This window comes from Ranitomeya variabilis, chromosome 2 (assembly GCF_051348905.1).
Source record: "Ranitomeya variabilis isolate aRanVar5 chromosome 2, aRanVar5.hap1, whole genome shotgun sequence".
In the NCBI taxonomy this organism is placed as follows: Eukaryota; Metazoa; Chordata; class Amphibia; order Anura; family Dendrobatidae; genus Ranitomeya; species Ranitomeya variabilis.
Window position 1 is genome coordinate 715,331,546 of NC_135233.1, and position 24,767 is coordinate 715,356,312.

The 24,767-nt window shown below is 42.3% G+C and overlaps 1 protein-coding gene across 1 annotated transcript in view; it reads right to left on the reverse strand.

Moving 5' to 3' along the window:
• Window positions 1-10,201: 10,201 nt before the first annotated feature.
• Window positions 10,202-24,767, reverse strand: part of FRK (fyn related Src family tyrosine kinase) — a 177,524-nt gene continuing 162,958 nt past the window's right edge. The window contains exon 8 of the mRNA XM_077289498.1: window positions 10,202-13,308. Within this exon, the coding sequence (XP_077145613.1) occupies window positions 13,091-13,308 (218 nt within the window). The 3' untranslated portion in view covers window positions 10,202-13,090. The remainder of the gene's footprint in view (window positions 13,309-24,767) is intronic.

Consider the following 24,767-nt stretch of genomic DNA (forward strand, 5'->3'; position numbering starts at 1 on the left):
CCCAGTGAAGAGACTACACACCAATCCCCACAGAAAGCACAGACAGGGAAAACTGAAAAACGCACCACGCCGCAGACACACAGGAATACACTATAATGTGCACAGGGCAAAACAAATACAAATTGGAAGGAGGAATATGACAAAGGATTATACACCACCAGATACGATATTCCTACAACGAGACCACCACTTCAGACCAAAATCACCAGGCATAAAGCACAAGCTATAATCAGCGACGCCCAAAGTCCAGCGCGACTATTTAAAGGCCGTGGGCGCGACCCAGCCTCCAACCTGATTACCAGCTAGATTAACCCCGAGCAAGCTGGATAAAATCTAACCGATGCCACTGAGCGTGTAGTGGACATAAGTGGAATTACTGCTGTCTGTCGGACACCCTAGTGTGAACAGCGTCCGACATGACATCAATATATGGGGCTCATTATTCTGTATGGAGGACTATGTCGTGCCCATAATACTGTATGGAGCAATATATGGGGCTCATTATACTGTATGGAGCACTGTGTAGTACCCATAATACTGTATAGAGCAATATATAGGGCTCATTATACTGTATGGAGCATATATGGGGCATGTTATTCTGTATGGAGGGCTATGTGGTGGCCAGAATACTGTATGGAGCGCTATGTGGTGCACATAATACTGTATGGAGCAATATATGGGGCTCATATTCTGTATGGAGTGCTATGTGGTGCTCATAATACTGTATGGAGCAATATATTGGGCTCATTATACTGTATGGAGCAATATATGGGGTATGTTATTGTGTATGGAGGGCTATGTGGTGCCCAGAATACTGTATGGAGCAATATATGGGGCATGTTATTCTGTATGGAGGGCTATGTGGTGCCCAGAATACTGTATGGAGCAATATATGGGGCTCATTATTCTGTATGGAGGACTATGTCGTGCCCATAATACTGTATGGAGGACTATACTATCTGGTTTCTGAGCTATTGTAGAATGTACAATAGATATGACTCATTTAATGTAAGAAGTGAAATCTTTGGCATTGTACGATCCCTATAGTTCTCTGCTGTATCTGTCTATTATGATTTGTGGTATATGTTAAAGGGGGCCCACTGAGACTCTTTCATTCGGGGCTCACAAAAACCTATAGCCAGCCCTGTATGGACTGCACAGTACCACTTCTCCTGTCCTGTTGTCGAAGAGGCGACATTGGACTTAGGTAGGGTCAATATTGGTTTAGTATTTTCAATATTATTATGGCCAAATAAAAATAAAATATTGGCAAAGCTGTTTAAATGGATTATCTCAAGTAACCCACTCTCCTCTGGATAGGGGATAACTTTCCAATTGCTGGAGATCCAACTGCTGGGACCCCTATGATCCTGAAAATTGGAGCTCTGTAGAGCACATTGTAAATGCAGATGTGGTCTATCATACGCACTGTGGCGCCATTCACATGTGGCTCTTCAAATATCTCCTTTTAGCAGAGTGAGGGGCATGACAAAGTAAAGCAAAATTCACTGATTGGGGTTAGGAGTGTTATAGTATGTGGGCTGGTGGGGTTTATGTGGCAGGGCTGCTTTTTTGTCCCAGTCTGGCCATGACTGACTCCATCTTAAAGATCCACTGGGTTTCCTTTTGCAAAATCAATCTGTCCCAATACCCCTGTCTCCCATTTTGTCTTACTATTTCCAATACACAGAATGACAAGACATCCCTGTTTCCCTAATGACAATCCCAAATATAGTGAGCCACGGGAGTGTCCCTCTCATTTCTCACATCCCCCAAGTGTTCACTTATCCTCTTCCTCAGTTCCCTTCTGGTTTTGCCTATATAGTTTTTGGGACACGGACATGTTGCCATATAAACCACCCCTGTCCTTTCACAGTTGGCAAAGCCTCTTAAGAAAATCCATTTGCCGGTGGAAGTACTTTGGAAACCTTTACAGGGGACAATCTGTTTACAAAAGGAGCAATTCCCACACCTAAATGTCCCACAGATCTTCCTGTCAAGCCAGGTACCCTCTGATCTCCGTCTGGTATAGTGGCTGTGTACCAGTCAGTCCCTCAGGGAACGCCACTTATGGAAGATTACTACCTGATTGTCATAGGTTCCAATAATCCTTGATACCTCCTTATTGGCCTGGATTTCTCAGGGCTGTAGAAGAGTTTGTTTCTCCTCCCTATTTAGAGCATTTCTGTAAGTCGGGTTCAAAACTTCATCAGGATAGCCTCGCTGTCTGAATCGGTCCCTGAATTCATAGGCTTGTACCCTGAAAGTGCTCTCCTCAGAGCAGTTCCTTCTCACCCTGAGGTATTGCCCTTGAAGGACGCCCTTCTTCAGTGGGACAAGGTGGTAACTGTCCCACTGAAGAAGGTCATTGGTTGCTGTGGGCTTACGGAAGACTCTGGTGCTCAAAAAATCTGGACATTCTTTGTTATTTTTACATCCAGGAATGCAAGCTCATTCAAGTCACAATCAGAAGTGAATCTTAAGCCTATCTCATTGATGTTAAGTTCCCGCACAAACTTACAGAATTCTTCTTCTGAGCCCAACCATATGACAAACATGTCATCTGTATACCGATACCCAGCCGATATTTTCTCTGACCACCAGAGCTCAGGGAATACTACTGTTTCCTCCCACCAGCCCACGAAGAGGTTGGCATGCGATGGTGCACATGAGCGACCCATCACCGTCCCCCTGCACTCGTGGAAGTACTTACCATCAAAGAGGAAAAAGTTATGGATTCATCAAATCCAACACCAATTCATTGAGCTTTTTGTCTCAAAGCCTTGCCATGCCCCCAATCAGTAGTTTTCCCCTTGCATATGGGGCATCGATGTACTCAGGAGAAATTCATCAACAAATTGTATTGTGCAATTTCTCCTACTACCCTTGTGAAAATGAAAAAAAATGGGGCTAAAAGAACATTTTTGTGTGACAAATATGATTTTTTATAATTCAAAGCTTAATGTTATAAACTTCTGTGAAGCACCTGGAAGTTCAAGGTGCTCACCACACATCTAGATACATTCCTTGAAGGGTATAGTTTCCAAATTGGGTCAATTGTGGGGGTTTCCTCTGTTTAGGCATATCAGGGGCTCTCAAAGCGCGAAATGTCCAATAATAATTCCAGCATTTTTGGGGTTAAAAAATCAAATGGCGCTCCTTTCCTTCTGAGCCCTACTGTGTGGCCAAACAGTTGTTTTCCTGCACATATGAGGTATTGGCATACTCAGTAGAAACTGAACAACAAATTGAATGGTGCATTTTCTCCTGTTACCTTTGTGAAAATGCAAAATTTGGCACTTAAAGAATATTTTGTACTCACCACACACATCGATACATTCTTTGAGGGGTCTAGTTTCCAAAATGGGGTCACTTTAGAGTTTCCACTGTTTAGTCACATCAGGGGCTCTTCAAATGCGACATGGTGTCCGCTCTTGATTCCAGCCATTTTTGCATAAAAAAAATCAAACGTTGCTCCTTCCCTTCCGTGCATCCAAACACCAGTTTTCCCCCACGTCTGGGGTATTAGCATACTCAAATAAATTGTATGACAAATTTTGTGGTCCATTTTCTACTGTTACCCTTGTGAAAATAAAAAACTTGGGGCTAAAGTTAATTTTTTATGAAAAAAGTAAGATGTTCATTTTTTCCTTCCACATTGCTTTAATTCATGTGAAGCATCTGAAGGGTTAATAAACTTCTTGAATAAGGTTTTGAAGACTTTGAGTGGTGAAGTTTTTCGAATGGTGTCACTTTCAAGTATTTTCTGTCATATAGTCCCCCAAAGTTACTTCAAATGTGATGTGGTCCCTAAAAAAATGATTTTGCAAATTTTGTTGCAAAAATTAGAAATTGCTGGTGAACCTTTAACCCTTCTAACTTCCTAAGAAAAAAATTATGTTTTGTTTCAAAAAGTGTGCTGATGTAAAATAGACATATGGGGAATGTTGTTCATCCATTATTTTGTGTGACATATCTCTCTGATTTCAGGGCATAAAATTAAAAATTAGAAATTTTCGCCAAAGTTCTGTTTTCTTCACACATTAATTCAGGTCATATCACAAAAAGTTTACCGCTATTATGAAGTACAATATGTCAGAAAAACATAATCTCAGAATCAGTGGGATCCATTGAAGCATTCCAGAGTTATTACCCCATAAAGTTTCACTGGTGAGAATTGTAAAATGTGGCCTAGTCAAGAAGGTGAAAACAGGCTTGGGGGTGAAGTGGTTAAAGAGTAAGTAAACCCAGTGGCGTAACTACAAAGTTATGGGCCCCGGTGCGAACTTCCAAATGGGGCCCCCCCCTATGCCCCCCCTACCCCCCCACCTTCCCCCGCCCCCGCAACCCCCCCACCTTCCCCCGCCCCGCTTCCCCTAGATACGCCTCGGACTGTTGCAGGAATCTCCTGCACTGCAACATGGTGTTGGGTGCCAGCACAGCCCGCACAGTGGTATATCCAGCACAGCCCGCACAGTGGTATATCCAGCACAGCCCGCACAGTGGTATATCCAGCACAGCCCGCACAGTGGTATATCCAGCACAGCCCGCACAGTGGTATATCCAGCACAGCCCACACAGTGGTATATCCAGCACAGCCCGCACAGGGGTATATAGAGCACAGCCCGCACAGGGGTATATAGAGCACAGCCCGCACAGTGGTATATCCAGCACAGCCCGCACAGTGGTATATCCAGCACAGCCCGCACAGTGGTATATCCAGCACAGCCCGCACAGTGGTATATCCAGCACAGCCCACACAGTGGTATATCCAGCACAGCCCGCACAGGGGTATATAGAGCACAGCCCGCACAGGGGTATATAGAGCACAGCCCGCACAGTGGTATATCCAGCACAGCCCGCACAGTGGTATATCCAGCACAGCCCGCACAGTGGTATATACAGCACAGCCCGCACAGTGGTATATCCAGCACAGCCCGCACAGTGGTATATCCAGCACAGCCCGCACAGGGGTATATACAGCACAGCCCGCACAGGGGTATATACAGCACAGCCCGCACAGTGGTATATACAGCAGAGCCCGCACACTGGTATATACAGCAGAGCCCGCACAGTGGTATATAGAGCACAGCCCGCACAGTGGTATATACAGCACAGCCCGCACAGTGGTATATAGAGCACAGCCCGCAGTGGTATATAGAGCACAGCCCGCACAGTGGTATATACAGCAGAGCCCGCACAGTGGTATATAGAGCACAGCCCGCACAGTGGTATATACAGCAGAGCCCGCACAGTGGTATATACAGCAGAGCCCGCACAGTGGTATATACAGCACAGCCCGCACAGTGGTATATACAGCACAGCCCGCACAGTGGTATATACAGCACAGCCCGCACAGTGGTATATACAGCAGAGCCCGCACAGTGGTATATACAGCAGAGCCCGCACAGTGGTATATACAGCACAGCCCGCACAGTGGTATATACAGCACAGCCCGCACAGTGGTATATACAGCAGAGCCCGCACAGTGGTATATACAGCAGAGCCCGCACAGGGGTATATACAGCACAGCCCGCACAGTGGTATATACAGCACAGCCCGCACAGTGGTATATACAGCAGAGCCCCCACAGTGGTATATCCAGCACAGCCCGCACAGTGGTATATCCAGCACAGCCCGCACAGTGGTATATCCAGCACAGCCCGCACAGTGGTATATACAGCACAGCCCGCACAGTGGTATATACAGCACAGCCCGCACAGTGGTATATAGAGCACAGCCCGCAGTGGTATATAGAGCACAGCCCGCACAGTGGTATATAGAGCACAGCCCGCACAGTGGTATATACAGCAGAGCCCGCACAGTGGTATATAGAGCACAGCCCGCACAGTGGTATATACAGCAGAGCCCGCACAGTGGTATATACAGCAGAGCCCGCACAGTGGTATATACAGCACAGCCCGCACAGTGGTATATAGAGCACAGCCCGCAGTGGTATATACAGCACAGCCCGCACAGTGGTATATACAGCAGAGCCCGCACAGTGGTATATACAGCAGAGCCCGCACAGTGGTATATAGAGCACAGCCCGCACAGTGGTATATAGAGCACAGCCCGCACAGTGGTATATACAGCACAGCCCGCACAGTGGTATATACAGCAGAGCCCGCACAGGGATATATAGAGCACAGCCCACATCTCATCCCCCCCCCGATAATGGCCCCACAGTCCGGTTAAAAAGAAAAGAAAAAAAAAAAAACTCTCCTCACCTTTCCTTTTGCCCGCGCTGCTCCTGGCGGCTGCAGTCTGCCCAGGACACTGCAGGTGCGCGATGATATGACGTCATCGCGCACCCGCAGTGTACTGTCAGAGGCAGAGCGGGGAATGATGGGAGAGGAAGCGTCAGGTGACGCTCTCTCCTCCCATCATTGCATTGAACTATACCGGTGTCATAGACGCCGGTATAGTTAAATGCGGCGGCGTCGGCACTGGGGGGGGGTTCCGGGGGAGGAACAGTGCAGCGGCCCACTACTGGCATCGGCTCTTCTGGCATTTGCCAGAAGTGCCCGATGGCCAGCCTGGCCCTGCTCAGACCTGCCGGCCCGGGGCCCCTGACCTGCGGGGCCCGGTCGCAATGGCGACCGCTGCGACCGCGGTAGTTACGCCCCTGAGTAAACCTATATATCCCTTTTTATAACTTACTGCCTTTTAATTGCAAGCAGATCTGTGGGTGTCCAAATTAAAAGACCCCACTGATTGCTTGAAAACCTCCCCAAGTGGTGTCCAAGTAAGGTCTGAGCTCACACAGAATGGAACATGGATTCAGTAGAAATCATAGGCTTCACATCTCTCAGGGGGAATTGTGCGACTGATGGAGTTCTCAGCACCACAACCTCCACTGATAAGACATGTCCAGCTTCACTCAATAAATTAGCATTGAGTGAGGCCTCTTACAACTAGTCGGCAAGTGATGTATGCAAATCACATACATGGGGTTCAAGCGCTTGCTGCTCCCGGCGTTCACACAGGAGAATCCTCATGATTTGAGGATCCAGAAGTCTGCAGTCACATAGAATGACTGCAGCCTCGTAGCCCAAGGTCGGACAACTCTTTTAAACTTGGCAGTTGTTTTTAATGCCCAAGATGTTCCTTTCCAAATAAAAATTTATTTTTTATAAATCTGTGAAGCCAAAACATTGTGTAAAACTATTCACATAATTGTCATTTTAAGATATATATTTACAAAAGAACATAGGAAAATCAGCACATCAATATTATCCAATTTCGAAAAACAAAACCATACGCTTAGTGTCTTGCCCATTTGGCTTCTTCGAGGAACATGAAAACAAAAGACCCATTTTATTATTTGCATTTTTTAAGTCACTTTTCTTTTTTTGTCTTGTGACATTCATTGATTTTTTTTTATAAAATAGACTTTAAAAAGGCAAAAATTAAAAAAAAAAACAAATAGGAAGAATAAGTGAAAACAGACAAAAAAAAACACAAAAAGGCACATAATGCAATAATGAAGCAGACCCAAAGTTGCATATATAGTCAGTCTATCTGTCACGGGTTTACCGCAACAAAGAGGAGCCAGAAGACCGCAGCATCTGATCTCTCCTCCTCTTGCACTGAGTAGAAGGAGCAACGTTTTTTGAGCACCAGAGTCTTCGGTAAGCCCACAATCACCAATGCCCTTCTTAGGTGGGACAGTCACCACCTTGTCCTGCTGAAGAAGGGCATCCCTCGAGGGCAATACCTCAGCGTGAGAAGGAACTGCTCTGAGGAGGGAACTTTTAGGGAACAAGCCTATGAACTCAGGGACTGTTTCAGACAGCAAGGCTATCCTGATCAGGTTTTGAACCCAACTTACAGAAATGCTATAATAGGACTGTGTAAAGAACCAATAGATGCGCTTGGGCTAGGATATAAAGTAAAAAGGGGAGTAAAGAAATGCCTGGTGTTACCTGGAGGTTGAGACAGTGGCACTATATTGGACTCCATTCACTTTAGTACCTTTCACTCTTATATACAAACATGATCATCTTGTCCATGGGATTGTTCATTTTGCACAATGCACTTTTTAGCTAGTTACAATGTGTTTATTCTGCCTGTCTGTTGCTTGTCTACATTGTGGTTCCATCTTTGTGGCTTACTATTGTCATCACCTTACTACCAGTGTTTATACATGTTTTTCATATGTTTGTCTAATAAAGGTTTAACTTTTTATTTGTGGTTCTTTAGGAGCTTCTTCCTTTGATATGATTTCTAACTTCTGACAAAGTAGGTAACTAGAATCAGATAGATAGAGTGCAGAACTATTCTCTCCTCTTCATTTGAATTAATGTACATTAAAAAGTACTCCCTATTGGTGCACATTGTATTCAAATAATGCTTTCAGAAAAAAGATATTAGAATCAAAAGTAATTTATAAATTATATCTTTAATTTCATGACTTTAATTTTTTTGATGTTGTATGTTTGTCTATAATAAGCATACAATAGCAACTGATCCTAACATTTTTGCAGCAAATGTCAAAGAACACACATTTATGCAACGTCTATTTTTTTTTAAAATGTGACATTGATTACTAAAATTGAAGTCAAAACACAATGAAGTAATTGTAGGCATTTTCTCTGTATTCAAAATAAGTTTATCGTCATTGTAAATGTAGAAAAGATGCATTAACGACACAAGAACAAACCTGCTTCACGGTGGAAAAATCCTTCTTGAATAAAATGTTATCAAATATCAAGAACAGTCTACATAAAATATACAACCGCAAGTACTGTACATTAGAACAGAAACATTGCATGAATTTTATATCCGTATAGGTTTAACTTTGGAGAGTATGGATAAATTCTTTATAATATAGGTCCCATATTGGAAAGCATATAACATAGGCTACTTTTCCTGATTTATCAGAGTATAGTACGTTAACAGAGTTGTAGCTAATCTTTGTACGAAGGTTAAAGATTTTGTGTTTCGCTGAACCCTCAATGCAGACTCAAATCTAGAACTTGGCTAAATTTGTCACCCCTTTTAAAAATGTTATGCAACACAATACTTGGCATAAACAGTGCTGTCATACTGCATACACATATAGTACTGCTATATGATACATAAATATATACATTACATGCTACATTACAAATATACATAAACACATTACACATACATATACATTTTATGAATAAAAGTATTGGGGCACACTTCGTTACTGAAGATAAGAGTGGTACTGTAATAGGATACCACCCTTTTAACTAGTCAGTTCATGAAATTTCTTCCCCACTAAATATTCCATGATCAACTACTGTATTATAGAAATTGGCAGTTCTCAGGAGCCACAGCAGATCATGTAAAGTTACAGAGTGGTATCGTAGAGTGTTAGAGTGCACAAAAGTCACCAATGCTCGGCTCACTCAATAACTACAGAGTTCAAAACCTCTTTTGCCATTATGTGCTTATGCAATGTGCGCTGGAAGCATCACTGCATAAGTTGCCATGGCTGATAGGCTGAATTCGAGCCTTACATAACCTAGAACAATGTGAAAGGTTGGATAGAATGGTGTAAAGCACGCCGCCACTAGACACTAAAGAAGTATTTTGAGGATTCTGTTATGTGTATTGAAAAATTAACCTACTCTATATGGTAGTTCACTGGGCAGGTCTGTGATTGGTAGATGCCAAGAGAATGTTACTTGCCTGACTAAATTTCACCACATGTAACGTTTGGTGCAGGAATGATAATACTATGAGACTGTTTTTCTGGGTTGGCCCGGAGCCCTTAGTTCGAATGAAAGGTAATCTTATTACTTCAACAAGACATTGTGGTCAATTGTATGCTTACAGCTTTTGGGGAACAGTTTGGGGAAGGCCCTTTTCCATCTCAGCATGACTGGACCCCAAAGTAAGGTCTATGAAGGCAAGGTTGGGTAAGTTTGGTATGAAAGAACTTCACTGGTCCACACAAAGCCTTGACCTTCTTCCTCCAAAAGGTGTTTAATGGGGTTAAGAATGAAAATTGCAAGCCAGACAAAAATTCTCAAGCAAAAAATATTGTGGAAAGCCTTCACAGAAGATTGGAATCTGTTATAGCTGCAAAGTGGGGATCAACTTTAACCTAAACTAAGTTAATGCCTATTGATTTAAATTGAGATGTTATAAAAACTGCTTTGAGTATACTGTAATAGGTAGATGCTCCAATGCTGTGAATTATCTAAAGAGGCAAGAAACTTCTGCAAAAATTAGTCTTTTTATTGTACCCTTTGTTTATTACACACACATGCTCAATAAGCACATATGTACACATATACATATGCATTAAACACAAAAGCAAAACGACGGCAATAGCACTGGGGCTTCAGAGAAAAAAACCTCAAATGGTTTGTTCACCACCACATGGGCATGACGTTTCTGCTCTATTTAAAGAGTCAATTTTATGAAGCCCTTTTATTCAGAAAACTCACAAAATTGACACCAGTTCTGCCAACTTTTTGAAAAAAATTTGGACAGAGCATAGTCTTAGGATATCATGCCTAATGCTGCAAGATAGTCAATTTAATTTTTTTTTTTAAATGGCATAAATTATGGAAAAAATGTACGCCAGTCAGATACACATTTCTGACTCAAGGCAAATGAAAGATAAACCAAACTTGGAATTTGATACATCTAAAAGCCTCCATACTCATTCTACTAATTTTGGCCGAACCCTCCAATATTGATGGATTCGGCTGACAGTTTAATGTGTATGGGGCACCGGCCATTTGATTGTAGGAGGGCATGTTGACTGGGCATGTCCAATTTCTTGGCTGAATGAGCGCTCCTGTGCATAGGAAATACGGCTAAGATGGCTACTGGCCAAACGATAGAGTGTAGCAATGTTCAGCTGACAGCCATGTGATATGTATGGCTGGCTTTATGCAAGCAGAGTATAAAATGCCAATCTTGATGAATTTCAACCAGTTATCAAGTGATACAATATAACTATCTATGTCCATTATTAAGATATTTAAAATAATAGTAATGATATATAATAGCCCCAACAATTTAATGCAGCTATTGATTTATGTATTTAATCTTTAAGACAAATTTAAGATTTTTTATATGACAGACATTTTTAAAAATTAGCAGCAACAGTCTGATTTAAATTATTGTGCACTTGGCCAACATCAGTGTTTTGCACTTGACTAGACAATTTCATACTGAGTTTAACTAATAAAAATGAAAATCTCTAAGCTGATAAACTAAAGTGTATTCAGTCAAGATGATGATATTGATCAGTACAACTTAGTTTGATATGTTAATAAAATAGTAAACCAAGAAAGGTATGTACAGGTCAAAGCCCTTACATGATAATTTATGCAAGATCTACAACTTAAGCTATATTTTTATGATAATAAGAAATTAAGAATCAGGCATGTAAATCTGGCCATACTAAATTGTTTGCCACAGCAAAGTATGTCACCCCATCTAAAACTTTGATTTCAATATTATGCCAGGCTGCTACAGTTCTCTGCTTTCTTTGTTCTGTTGAGTGGCTACAGATGCAAGATTGGTGCTTCGCATGTGATTATTTTAAAGGGTTTAACTACAATTTTTGAGTGCTTAATTTTCAGCCTGCGTGGTCAGTTTCCTTGTTTTTTTCTGTTATCAAATTCACTGAATTCACTTGATGTGTACCGTCTCCGACTTAACCTTCTGACCCTGCCTTCCAATACTAAATCGGGAACTCCACACCTCCACACCTTTCATCTAGCACTTGTATCTGTCTGACTGTATATTGTACACTATACCTGTAAACATGGGTATTTGTACATACCTCCTTGCAGGAGATACAGTAGGCATTAAGAACAGGGGATACCTTTGACTCTGTAATATTGGTTAAGCAATAACAACCCAATTTTAATCTTCTGGAAAAAAAATCTCCAACTATGAAGAATTTTTTCACTACTCTCATTCCTGAATGAGTCTTGCAATTCATTATGAAACTCTGTGCTTCTTTTTAGAAAATCTTCCATCTGCATACTTGGTGCCATCCAACCAGGACACTGGCATATAGTTATATTCTTAACAAGAACACATAGGGAGTGCTACAAATAGTAAGTTTGCAATTTGCCTCTTCAGACAGGAAGAGGACTTGTACTATAGTGCTACCTATTGGAAGTAGAAATCCTAAAAGTCAATATCAACCAATAATTATCCTTGCCACATGACTAAGCATAAAAGCCAAACCAGAATTTTAATTTGCAGAAACATGTTTCGGGGTGTGGCCCCAACCTCAGTGCAAAGCATGTGATCTGATTTGGCTGTATGAGAGGCCTGACTAGTGTCTAAGGGGTTATCTTTCTCCATATGGAGAGAAGCATGCCTGGCATGTCAGGGTACGGAGGCTTTTAGGACATGCAATACTTCTCTGAGAAATGGAACACAAAAATTGCCTTTTCAGAGAGAAAATAGTCAGATTAACTCACAACCAATTGCTTTTTGAGCTTGTCTACTCATGTATATTTATTACAATAAGGAGAGGAGAATAAGCCTTTGCTAGATACTTCTGGCAACTACTTACCTCCCATGGGAATATATAATCCTTTTTTACCATGACATATTTTAGACATATTTTATAGGTGGGTTTAAGGAGACCTTCAAAACTGGGCAGATTAAGGCTCAATGTATGACCAGCTTTAGATTATAGAAGCTAGCAGAAATTTCAGGAACTCTCTGTGTATTGTTAGTGGGAAGTGTTAGACTCTGTACGTGAGACATAAGTTTATCTACTTTTCTTTCCATGGTTATATATTATATATTCTTGCTGCCAGTGTATTTATGTACTGTATGTTAGAGTACCAAAACCATTATAGGGAACAGTCATAGAAAAATCACATTTTGTTGAACTCTCTGTAAACTCTAAATACCTACAGTATGTCTCTGGAGTGCTTATCTCATATGAAAGTGCTATATTTTTTCACAAGCTATTAATATCATGTGGATATTTTCTTCAGGTAGTGATTTCTCAGTTCAAAGATTTGTTGAAATGATGTCATTTTTGATTCTCCTTCAGTATTAGTCACTTAGTCCTATTAAGAATATTTAAAACAAGTCTGATTTTCATTCTATATTATTATAGATTCTAGCTATTGGTAAATGCATTTGCGTCATGGTAAGATGAAGATTCCGTTTCAAAATAATCCTCCAGCCTCCACTGTAAGGTCTCGAAGGTCGGCCGGTTTTCTGGATTTGCATTCCAACATTCCAACATGATGCTATAAAGGTCCTGGGGACAGTTGAATGGTTTAGGCATCCTATAGCCTTGTTCGAGTTTTTCTAGTGCCTGCCGCCCATTCATGCCTGCACAAGAGAAGTAAAAAAAATGTTAAAAACAATCCTTGTAATCTTAAAATTTACATAAGGGAATCATTTCCATCACTGTGCCCTGTGGGATTCCTTTAAGTACATGATGACCTTGTCTTTTCAGTTAAAGTAAAGAGACCTTGATCAGCAATTAAAAAACATGAAATTGCTCAGCTGGTGAGACTGCAGGTAAACCATAGCTATAATTGCTCTCTGCATGCTGAGTTTTTTATTAAAGAATTTCAAATGAAAGTGAAATTTACAGGAATATGTTAAGAATGCTTTGCTTTATTTTAATAATAGATGGATAATTTCAATTAAATGAAAATGTGATCTCATCATTGTTTGCTCTTATTGTCTCGCTTAGAACATTTTATGAGCCACCGGTTAATAACATTCATGGAGAGGGACAACAACACTAAACATTTCCCCCTCGTTGGAAGTCAACCCTATGGAATTTCTGATTTATTCTATTCATTTACGCTTCTCATATCTATTCATACTTTTCACATAGTTAATATATGGAAAGAAAGATGAAAAATAGCTAACAAACACAAGATAGGCTATGAAACCGTTGAGTAGATAAATATATTCTATGGAATTTCTGATTTCTTGTACTCAATTACACTCCTTATGTTACTGTCTTTACGTAGTTTTCATATAGTTTATATTTGTAAATCAATGATGACAGATAGCTAACAAGCATAAGATGATCTGACGCTCAAAATCCATTTTATATTTCTGGTATACTTTTTCCCTCTTTCTGTTATACCTGGTAGGACACTGATTTTTGTTATAGATTTCTTCTACGGAATCTCTGGTTTATTCTATTCATTTTCATTCCTCATATTATTGTCTTTGCACACTTTTTTTACAGGATCCTGACATTGAAGGGTATACAGCTATGGCAAAAATTAACCCCTTAGTGACAGAGCCAATTTGGTACTTAATGACCGAGCCAATTTTTACAATTCTGACCAGTGTCACTTTATGAGGTTATAACTCTGGAACGCTTTATCGGATCCCGCTGATTCTGAGATTGTTTTTTCGTGACATGTTGTACTTCAAGTTAGTGGTAACATTTCTTCGATATTACTTGCAATTATTTATGAAAAAAATGGAAATATGGCGAAAATTTTTAAAATTTTGCAATTTTCAAACTTTGTATTTTTATGCCCTTAAATCAGAGAGATATGTCACAAAAAATAGTTAATAAATAACATTTCTCACATGTCTACTTTACATCAGCACAATTTTGGAAACAATTTTTTTTTTTGTTAGGGAGTTATAAGGGTTAAAAGTTGACCAGCAATTTCTCATTTTTACAACACCATGTTTTTTTTAGGGACCACATCACCTTTGAAGTGATTTTGAGGGGTATATATGATAGAAAATAACCAAGTGTGACACCATTCTAAAAACTGCACCCCTCAAGCTGCTCAAAACCACATTCAAGAAGTTTATTAACCCTTTACGTACTTCACAGGAACTAAAACAATGTGGAAGAAAAAAATTAACATTTTACTTTTTTTTGCAAACATTTTACTTCAGAACCATTTTTTTTAATTTTCACAAGTGTAAAAACAGAAATTTAACCACAAATTTTGTTGTGCAATTTTTCCTGAGTACGCCGATACCCCATATGTGGAGGTAAACCACTGTTTGGGCGCACCGCAGAGCTTGGAAGTGAAGGAGCACCGTTTGACTGTTTCAATGCAGAATTGGCTGGAATTGAGATCGGACGCCATGTCGCGTTTGGAGAGCCCCTAATGTGCCTAAACAGTGGAAACCCCCCACAAGTGACACCATTTTGGAAACTAGACCCCCCAAGGAACTTATCTAGATGTGTGGTGAGCACTTTGAACCCCCAAGTGCTTCACAGAAGTTTATAACGTAGAGCCGTGAAAATAAAAAATCGCATTTGTTTTCACAAAAATGATTTTTTCGCCCACAAATTCTTATTTTCACAAGGGTAACAGGAGAAATTAGACCACAAAAGTTGTTGTGCAATTTCTCCTGAGTACGTCGATACCCCATATGTGGAGGTAAACCACTGTTTGGGCGCACCGCAGAGCTTGGAAGTGAAGGAGCACCGTTTGACTTTTTCAATGCAGAATTGGCTGGAATTGAGATCGGATGCCATGTCGCGTTTGGAGAGTCCCTGATGTGCCTAAACAGTGGAAACCCCCCACAAGTGATACCATTTTGGAAACTAGACCCCCCAAGGAACTTATCTAGATGTGTGGTGAGCACTTTGAACCCCCAAGTGCTTCACAGAAGTTTATAACGTAGAGCCGTGAAAATAAAAAATCTCATTTTTTCTACAAAAATGATCTTTTTGCCCCCAAATTTTTATTTTCACAAGGGTAACAGGAGAAATTAGACCACAAAAGTTGTTGTGCAATTTCTCCTGAGTACGTCGATACCCCATATATGGGGGTAAACCACTGTTTGGGCACACCGCAGAGCTTGGAAGAGAAGGAGTGTCGTTTTACTTTTTCAATGTAGAATTGGCTGGAATTGAGATCGGACGCCATGTCACGTTTGGAGAGCCGCTGATGTGCCTAAACAGTAGAGACCCCCCACATATGACACCATTTTGGAAACTAGACCCCTTAAGGAACTTATCTAGATGTGTGGTGAGCACTTTAAACCCCCAGGTGCTTCACAGAAGTTTATAACGTAGAGCCGTGAAAATAAAAAAATCGCATTTTTTCTACAAAAATGATCTTTTTGCCTCCAAATTTTTATTTTACCAAGGGTAACAGGAGAAAATGGACCCCAGAAGCTGTTGTACAATTTGTCTTGAGTACGCCGACACCCCATATGTGGGGGTAAACCACTGTTTGGGCGCATGGCTGAGCTCGGAAGCAAAGGAGCGCCATTTGACTTTTCAATGCAAAATTGACTGGAATTGAGATCGGACGCCATGTCGCGTTTGGAGAGCCCCTGATGTGCCTAAACAGCAGAAACCCCCCAAAAGTGACCCCATTTTGGAAACTAGACCCCCCATGGAACTTATCTAGATGTGTAGTGAGAACTTTGAATGCCCAAGTGCATCACAGAAGTTTATAATGCAGAGTCGTGAAAATAAAAAATATATATTTTTTAACAATAAAGATTTTTTAGCCCCCAAGTTTTTATTTTCACAAGGGTAACAAGAGAAATTGGACCCCAAAAGTTGTTGTCCAATTTGTCCTGAGTATGCTGGTACCCCATATGTGGGGGTAAACCACTGTTTGGGCGCATGGCAGAGCTCGGAAGGGAAGGAGTGCCATTTTGGAATGCAGACTTTGATAGAATTGTCTGCGGGCGTTATGTTGCCTTTGCAGACCCCTAATGTACCTAAACAGTAGAAACCCCCAACAAGTGACCCCATTTTGGAAAATAGACCCCCCAAGGAACTTATCTAGATATGTGGTGAGAACTTTGAATGCCCAAGTGCTTCACAGAAGTTTATAATGCAGAGTAGTGAAAATAAAAAATATTTTTTTTCCCACAAAAAAGATTTTTTTAGCCCCCAAATTTTTATTTTCACAAGGGTAACAAGAGAAATTGGACCCCAAAAGTTGTTGTCCAATTTGTCCTGAGTATGCTGGTACCCCATATGTGGGGGTAAACCACTGTTTGGGCGCACGGCAGAGCTCGGAAGGGAAGGAGCGCCATTTTGCAATGCAGACTTTGATAGAATTGTCTGCGGGCGTTATGTTGCGTTTGCAGACCCCTAATGTACCTAAACAGTAGAAACCCCCACAAGTGACCAAATTTTGGAAACTAGACCCCCTAAGGAACTTATCTAGATATGTGGTGAGAACTTTGAAAGCTCAAGTGCTTCACAGAAATTTATAATGCAGAGTAGTGAAAATAAAAAAATATATTTTTTTCCAACAAAAAAGATTTTTAGCCCCCAAGTTTTTATTTTCACAAGGGTAACAGGAGAAATTGGACCCCAAAGGTTGTTGTCCAATTTATCCCGAGTACGCTGATGCCCCATATGTGGGGGTAAACCACTGTTTGGGCGCACGGCAGAGCTCAGAAGGGAGGGAGTACCATTTGACTTTTTTAGCGCAAAATTGGCTGTCGTGTTTGGAGACCCCCTGATGTACCTAAACAGTGGAAACCCCCCAATTCTAACTCCAACCCTAACCCCAACACAGCCCTAACCCTAATCTCAACCCGATCCATAATCCTAATCACAACCCTAACGATAATCACAACCCTAACCCCAAAACAGCCCTAATCTCAACCCTAACCATAACCCTAATCAAAACCCTAAATCCAACACACCCCTAACCCTAATCCCAACCCTAACCCTAATCCCAACCCTAATCCCAAACGTAACACTAATCCCAACCCTAATCCAAACCCTAACCCTAATCCCAACTCTAACCCTAACTTTAGCCCCAACCCTAACTTTAGCCCCAACCCTAACCATAACTTTAGCCCCCGTCGTCACAAAAAAAGTTCAATGTAACCTTTTTTTTGTACATCGCGTCCGCCATTTCCGCGGATGCGTGGCCGTAACTCTGCCCCCTCCTCCCCAGGACATAGACTGGGCAGCGGATGCGTTGAAAAACTGCATCCGCTGCCCACGTTGTGCACAATTTTCACAACGTGCGTCGGTACATCGGGCCGACGCATTGCGACCGCCCCGTACCGACGCAAGTGTGAAAGAAGCCTTAGGCTACTTTCAGACATAGCGCATTTTTGAGCGCTATTTTGCGGGCGCTTTTCAAAAATGCGCAATGTCATTTTCGTCTGCCGGCAAAGTGAATGAGAAATTCACTTTGCCGTTCAGACACACCGCAAAAAAACGCAGCGCTTTTGTCTGCAAACACGCCGGCGTAAAAAGAATTGACATGTCAATTCTTTACGCAGCGGCGTGTCTGCGTATCCCCCTAGGGCCCCATATTACCTTCCACACACAGCGCCTTTGTCCTGGGTGTCGGCGTCTTTGTACGGAGGGGTTGACACCCAGGACCGGACGTGACGTCGGACAGGAAGAGGGAAGCCCCCGCCGCCCAGTGAAGCAGCATGGAGTCCTTCTGTGTGTGTGTGTGTGCGTGTGTGTGCGTGTGTGTGCGTGTGTGTGTCCCCATGCGACGCTAGTGCCACCATTGTGCTAAGTCGCCGTATGGGACTACTACTCCCATCCGGTATTAGGATGGGAGAGTTGTCCCTGTGTCCGGCGACTTAGCACAATTGTAAAGTTACACAAAACACCTACACACAATACGCATACATGACACACAGTACATACAACATATAACACAGAGTATATACTCACCAACAGCACACTTGTAGGCGAAGCCCTCGATCCTCCAGGAAAAAATCCAAAAATAATAAACCAAATTCCTACTCCCTGTCCGCAGAATCCATAAAACGAGTGTCCCACGCCGATCTGCTGCTCTCCGGCGATACACTGCCAGGAGCGAAGCTCCTAGCAGTGTATCGCGTACTGTTCCGGAGTTCAATGACTCCGGCGTCTCGGTTAACAGCAGTACAGCTGCGTTGAACTTTCCCACGCAGCACTGCCGTTAAGCGAGAGTGCCGGGGTCAATGACCGCCGGTAAACTCACTCGCGCATGCGCAGTGACACACCGACAGGAACTATGGCTCCTGTCAGTGTGTTGCTGCAGCCGTGGAGAGCAGACATATCTCTGGATGTGTCTGTTCTCCATGGAAAATCTTGATACGTGGCACTTAAATATGTGGCAATTAAATACGTGGCACGTGGCACTGAAAGATGTGGCACGTGGCACTTTGATACGTGGCACGTGGCACTTTGATACGTGGCACGTGGCACTGAAATATGTGGCGCGTGGCACTTTGATATGTGGCACGTGGCACTTTGATACGTGGCACGTGGCACTTTGATACGTGGCACTGAAATATGTGGCACGTGGCACTTTGATACGTGGCACGTGTCACTTAAATACGTGGCACGTGGCACTGAAATATGTGGCACGTGGCACTTTGATACGTGGCACGTGTCTCTTAAATACGTGGCACGTGGCACTGAAAGATGTGGCACGTGGCACTTTGATACGTGGCACGTGGCACTGAAATATGTGGCACGTGGCACTTTGATACGTGGCACGTGGCACTTTGATACGTGGCACGTGGCACTTTGATACGTGGCACTGAAATATGTGGCACGTGGCACTTTGATACGTGGCACGTGTCACTTAAATACGTGGCACGTGGCACTGAAATATGTGGGACACGTCGCACAAAAAAGTTACATGTAGTTTTCTTTGTGTCGACGGTCCGCCGAAGCACGACGCATCCGTCGCACGACGGATGCGACATGTGGCAATCCGTCGCAATGCGTCGCTAATGCAAGCCAATGGAGAAAAAACGCATCCTGCAAGCACTTTTGCAGGATGCGTTTTTTCTCCAACGACGCATTGCGACGGAAGCCAAAAAACGCTAGTGTGAAAGTAGCCTAACCCTAACCCTAGCCCTAACCCTAACCCTAAATTTAGCCCCAACCCTAACCCTAACTCTAACCCTAACCCTAACCCTAACTCTAACCCTAACCCTAACCCTAATTTTAGCCCCAACTTGTCTTCTCCTGCCGGCCGGCAGATGGCAGCAGATGGCGGGCGCACTGCGCATGCGCCCGCCATGATGAAAAAGCCGGCTGGCAGGAGAAGACAGAAGAGGACCCAGGGACCCCGGGTGAGTATGATAGGGTCCCCGAATCCCCTATTTCTCTGTCCTCTGATGTGCGATCACATCAGAGGACAGAGAAATAACTGATCGCTTTTTTTTTTTTTTTTTTTTTTTGCGGTCGCCGGTAAACTGTTAATTACCGGCGATCGCAAAGCAGGGGTCGGTGCAAATCGACCCCGATCATGTTCTTTGGGGTCTCGGCTACCCCCGGCAGCCGAGACCCCAAAGAACATCCGGGTGCCGGGCGGCGGGCGCACTGCGCGTGCGCCCGCCATTTTTTCCCGGAAAAAAGATGGCGGCGCCCATGGGGAGACACGAGGAGCACCGGGGGAGGTAGGTAAGTATTGGGGGGCTATTGGGGGCCATCGGGGACCACATTTCTCTGTCCTCCGATGTGCGATCACATCGGAGGACAGAGAAATTAAACGGCAAATCGCGTTTTTTTTTTTTTGTTGCGACCGCCGGTAAACGGTTAATTACCGGCGATCGCAACTCGGGGGTCGGTAAAAACCCCCCGAATCATGTTCTCTGGGGTCTCGGCTACCCTCGGCAACCGAGACCCCAGAGAAAATCCGACTCTGGGGGGCGCTATTCACTTTTTCCACAGCGCCGTTAATTAACGGCGCTGTGGTTTAAGTACCCTTAGCGGCCGCCGTTAAAAGGCGTATCGGCGGTCGTTAAGGGGTTAAGAGACCACTGCAAAATGTTCAGTTTGTCTGATTTTTCTCTTTATAGGTATATTTTTGAGTAAAATGTAAATTTTTCATTTATTCTATAAACTTCTGACAACATGTCTCCGAATTTCCAAGCAATAAATTTTGTACTTTTTTTTCTGAAAAGGAGAAATGGTCAAAATTTTTTATAAAACAGTGCTTTCAGACCTCAAACAATGCTTAGAAAACAAGTTCATAATCATTTAGAAACAACAATACTAATGTTTTAACTCAGGAAGAGTTCAGAAATCAATATTTTGCGGAATTATTATTATTATTTATTTATATAGCACCATTAATTCCATGGTGCTGTACATGAAAAGGGGTTACATCAAAATGCAAATATCACTTACAGTAAACAAAACTAACAATGACAGACTGATACAGAGGGGCGAGAACCCTGCTCTTGCAGGATTACATTCTACAGGATTGTGGGGAAGCAGACAGTAGGTCAAGAGTTGCAGTAGCTCCGATGGTGTTGAGGTGGCTGTGTGGTCATTACAGGCTGTAAGCTTCTTTGTAGAGATGGGTTTTCAGGTTTCTTTTGAAGGATCCAAATGTAGTGGATAACCATACGTGTTGGGGCACAGAATTCCAGAGGATGGGGATATTCGGGAGAAGTCTTGGAGGCGGTTGGGTGAGGAGCGAATAAGAGTGGAGGAGAGAAGGAGGTCTTGGGAGGACCGAAGATTACATGAGGGAGGATATTGAGAGATTAGTTTGGAAATATACGGAGGAGAAAGGTTATCGATGGCTTTGTAGGTCAGTGTTAGTAGTTTAAACTGGATACGCTGGGAAATAGGGAGCCAGTGAAGGGATTTTCAAAGAGGGGAAGCAGGAATGTAGCGAGGAAAGAGATTAATTAGTCAGGCAGCAGAGTTAAGGATGGACTGGAGAGGTGCGAGAGTGTTAGAAGGTAGGCCACAGAGGAGGATGTTGTAGTAGTCGAGGCGGGAGATGATTAGGGCATGCACAAGCATTTTGGTAGAGTGAGGGTTGAGGAAAGGACGGATTCTGGAAATATTTTTGAGCTGGAGGCGACAGGAGGTGGAGAGAGCTTGGATGTGCGGTTTGAAGGACAGGGCAGAGTCCAGGGTTACTCCGAGGCAGCGGATTTTGGGGACAGTGTAAAGTGTGATTTCATTTATTTTGAGAGATAGATCAGGTAGGGAAGATATGTGAGATGGAGGAAAGACAATTAGTTCAGATTTGTCCACATTGAGCTTGAGGAAGCGAGAGGAGAAGGAGGATATGGCCGATAGACACTCCGAGATTATGGAGAATAGAGAAGTGACATCTGGGCCAGATCAGGGCAGACTCAGTGGAATGGTGGGGACGGAAGCCAGATTGTAGGTTGTCGAAGAGAGAGTTAGATTAAAAGTGAGAGGAAAGTTCAGCATGGACATGCTGCTCAAGGAGTTTGGATGCAAATGGGAGCAAAGATATGGGGCAATAGCTGGACATAGCGCTTGGGTCTAGGGAAAGCTTTTTGAGGATAGGTGTGATTGTGGCAGTGGGGAAGGTACCAGAAGTTAGTGATAGGTTGAAGAGATGGGTTAGGGATGAGATTAGTGTGGTGGTGAGGTTGGGGAGGAGGTGGGATGGGATGGGGTCAAGTGCACAAGTGGTGAGGTGTGATTTTGAGAGAAGATGAGCAAGCTCCCCTTCAGTGATTTTGGAGAGGGAAGTTCTGGGGTTTGGGCATTGGTCTGGTATACAAAGGGGTTGTGGTGGTTTGAAGACAAGGATTTGCCTTGTTTGGTGGATCTTATTTTTGAAGTGCATGGCAAAGTCCTTGGCAACGATTAGGAAACTCGGAGGGGGCAGTGGTGGGAGGAGGAGGGAGTTAAAAGTGTTGAACAACTGTTTGGGGTTGTGGGATAGGGAAGATACGAGGGTTGTGAAGTAGGCCTGTTTAGCAGAGGTGAGAGCTGATTTGAATGTGAGTGTTGCTTGTTTGAGTGCAGTGAAATCATATTGCGAATGAGTTTTCTTCCAACGCCGTTCTGCAATTCTGGATGCTTGCCGAAGCATGCCGAAGCATGGACTAACCATGACTTTTAATCACAGCTTTCATTCGTCTTGGCATGCTTTCCACCAGTCTTTCACACAGCTTCTGGCGCAAAAATGTAACCAGTTCTTCTTTGTTTGATGGCTTGTGCCTATCCATCATCCTCTTGATTACATGACAGGGTTTTGATGTGGTGGTCTCTTAATTTTTGCCAGAGCTGTAAATGGGTTGTGGAGCGATGGGCATGGTCAATAAATATGAGAAACTATTAGTCCAAAAGGGCTTTTTTTCATCAATAACAGTAATAAGGGACCAGGCAATTGTGCTATTCAGACCTTGTATGGTATCTTCCTCAGGCCAGTAGTCAACTGATATTAATATGTATTTTTTTACTTATAGTAAATTAATCTGGTATGGGTAATTTTTTGTTCCCCTGCCTCTCAGCTTCTGAGACATGGCAACCTCTTCCATGTACATAAATCCAGTATTGTTAGACAAGGGGGCATGGTACTAAAGAAGACTCCAATGGAGAAAAGTTGGGGACCAGCCTACTTGGCAAAAAAGACTAGATTTATATGGTGTGAAAGCTATATCTCAGAAATGGAGAAGTGAAAAACAAAATAAAAACAGCACCAGATTAATAATGATGGCATTTACACAAGATAAAAAAAAGTGACGTGAACTCTTTAACTAACCACTAAGCTACTCTGCTGGGAAAAAGAGTATCAATTGACTTTTTTAAACAAAATAGTAAATTATTTATTAGAATGTTGTATTAATTATGATTAATAAACTAACAACAAAGTAAATTTTAGAGTAAAAAGGAAATATTCAAAATTATGAAGAAAGTGGTACAATTCTGATGCTCAAAAAATAAAAATACAGATTACATGAGGATGAGCTCCTCTACTATTATTTCTTCTACAATCACTATCATTTTCCTTGATGGCAGACAGGAGGAGACATGGGAAATTGTAATTACAATAAGGAGAGGAGAATAAGACAAACAGAAACAAAAATCATGAATAATAGTGGCAAAAAAATTCAATGTGAGGACTCGATTCAGCCCGTTGCACTGTATGGTAATATGTATGTTAATGGGGCATTTCAAGAATTCCTCTATGCTGATTTAACATCTATACAGTAATAGAATTTTAATGAACAGACATTAAATGTATAATCTGTATTTAATATGTGAGTAAATATCTGCATGAAGAAAAAAAAATTGCACCATGCACTAATCTCTTCTGTATTCTGGATGAGACTTGCCTATTCAAGTCTATGGATGCACAAAATAATTGGATCCCATGTGGATCAACCATTTTTATGAATGCAGTACATTGCAATTGTGTAACATAGGAAGCTGTTTTTGCTTTGTAAATTTTGAAATCTACTGATGTATAAAAAAAAAATCATATTTTCTGGATGAAAAGCGAACTATTTTTGATTTGCTTGTGTAAACTTGGCCTGACATAGAGAAACCTTGTAGATCAACAAAATCTCAAGCCCCCGGGCAAATGGATTATATTAAATGGCTAAGACGCCCCAAGAGTCTTGATCGTCTGTTAGTATAATTACTAATTAATATTGCTTGTGGATTGGTACTTGTCTGCAGTGCTTGAGCCCGGGGTTTCAATCAATCCAAGTACACATTTATGATTAGTTCTTGTAAAGCATTTCTTTATTTCACTTAATGAATTGTTCCTCTGTATTCTTGCATGGTGGCCCAGTGGTCAATACGCTAGCAATGCTGTGCTGGATTCCAGTGACTGATTCCAATCAGTATTACCAATCTGTGTTATTTTACCTGTGTCACCGCCCAATGATGTTATTTGCCCTTCCTTTCTTATTTAATATGTATGTATAAATCCCTGGTGTTCGTTAACTATATTATGGAGTGAATTGTATAGTATATGTATTTATTAAAATACCAACAACACCAACATGTCAGATTTAACCTGTTATCTACTTTCTGTGCCCAATTAAGGTGCTGGTTCCTTGGTCCACTTTGCAGAAGGAGCAGCAGCTGGTGTTGCTGCTGTTAAATACTACCT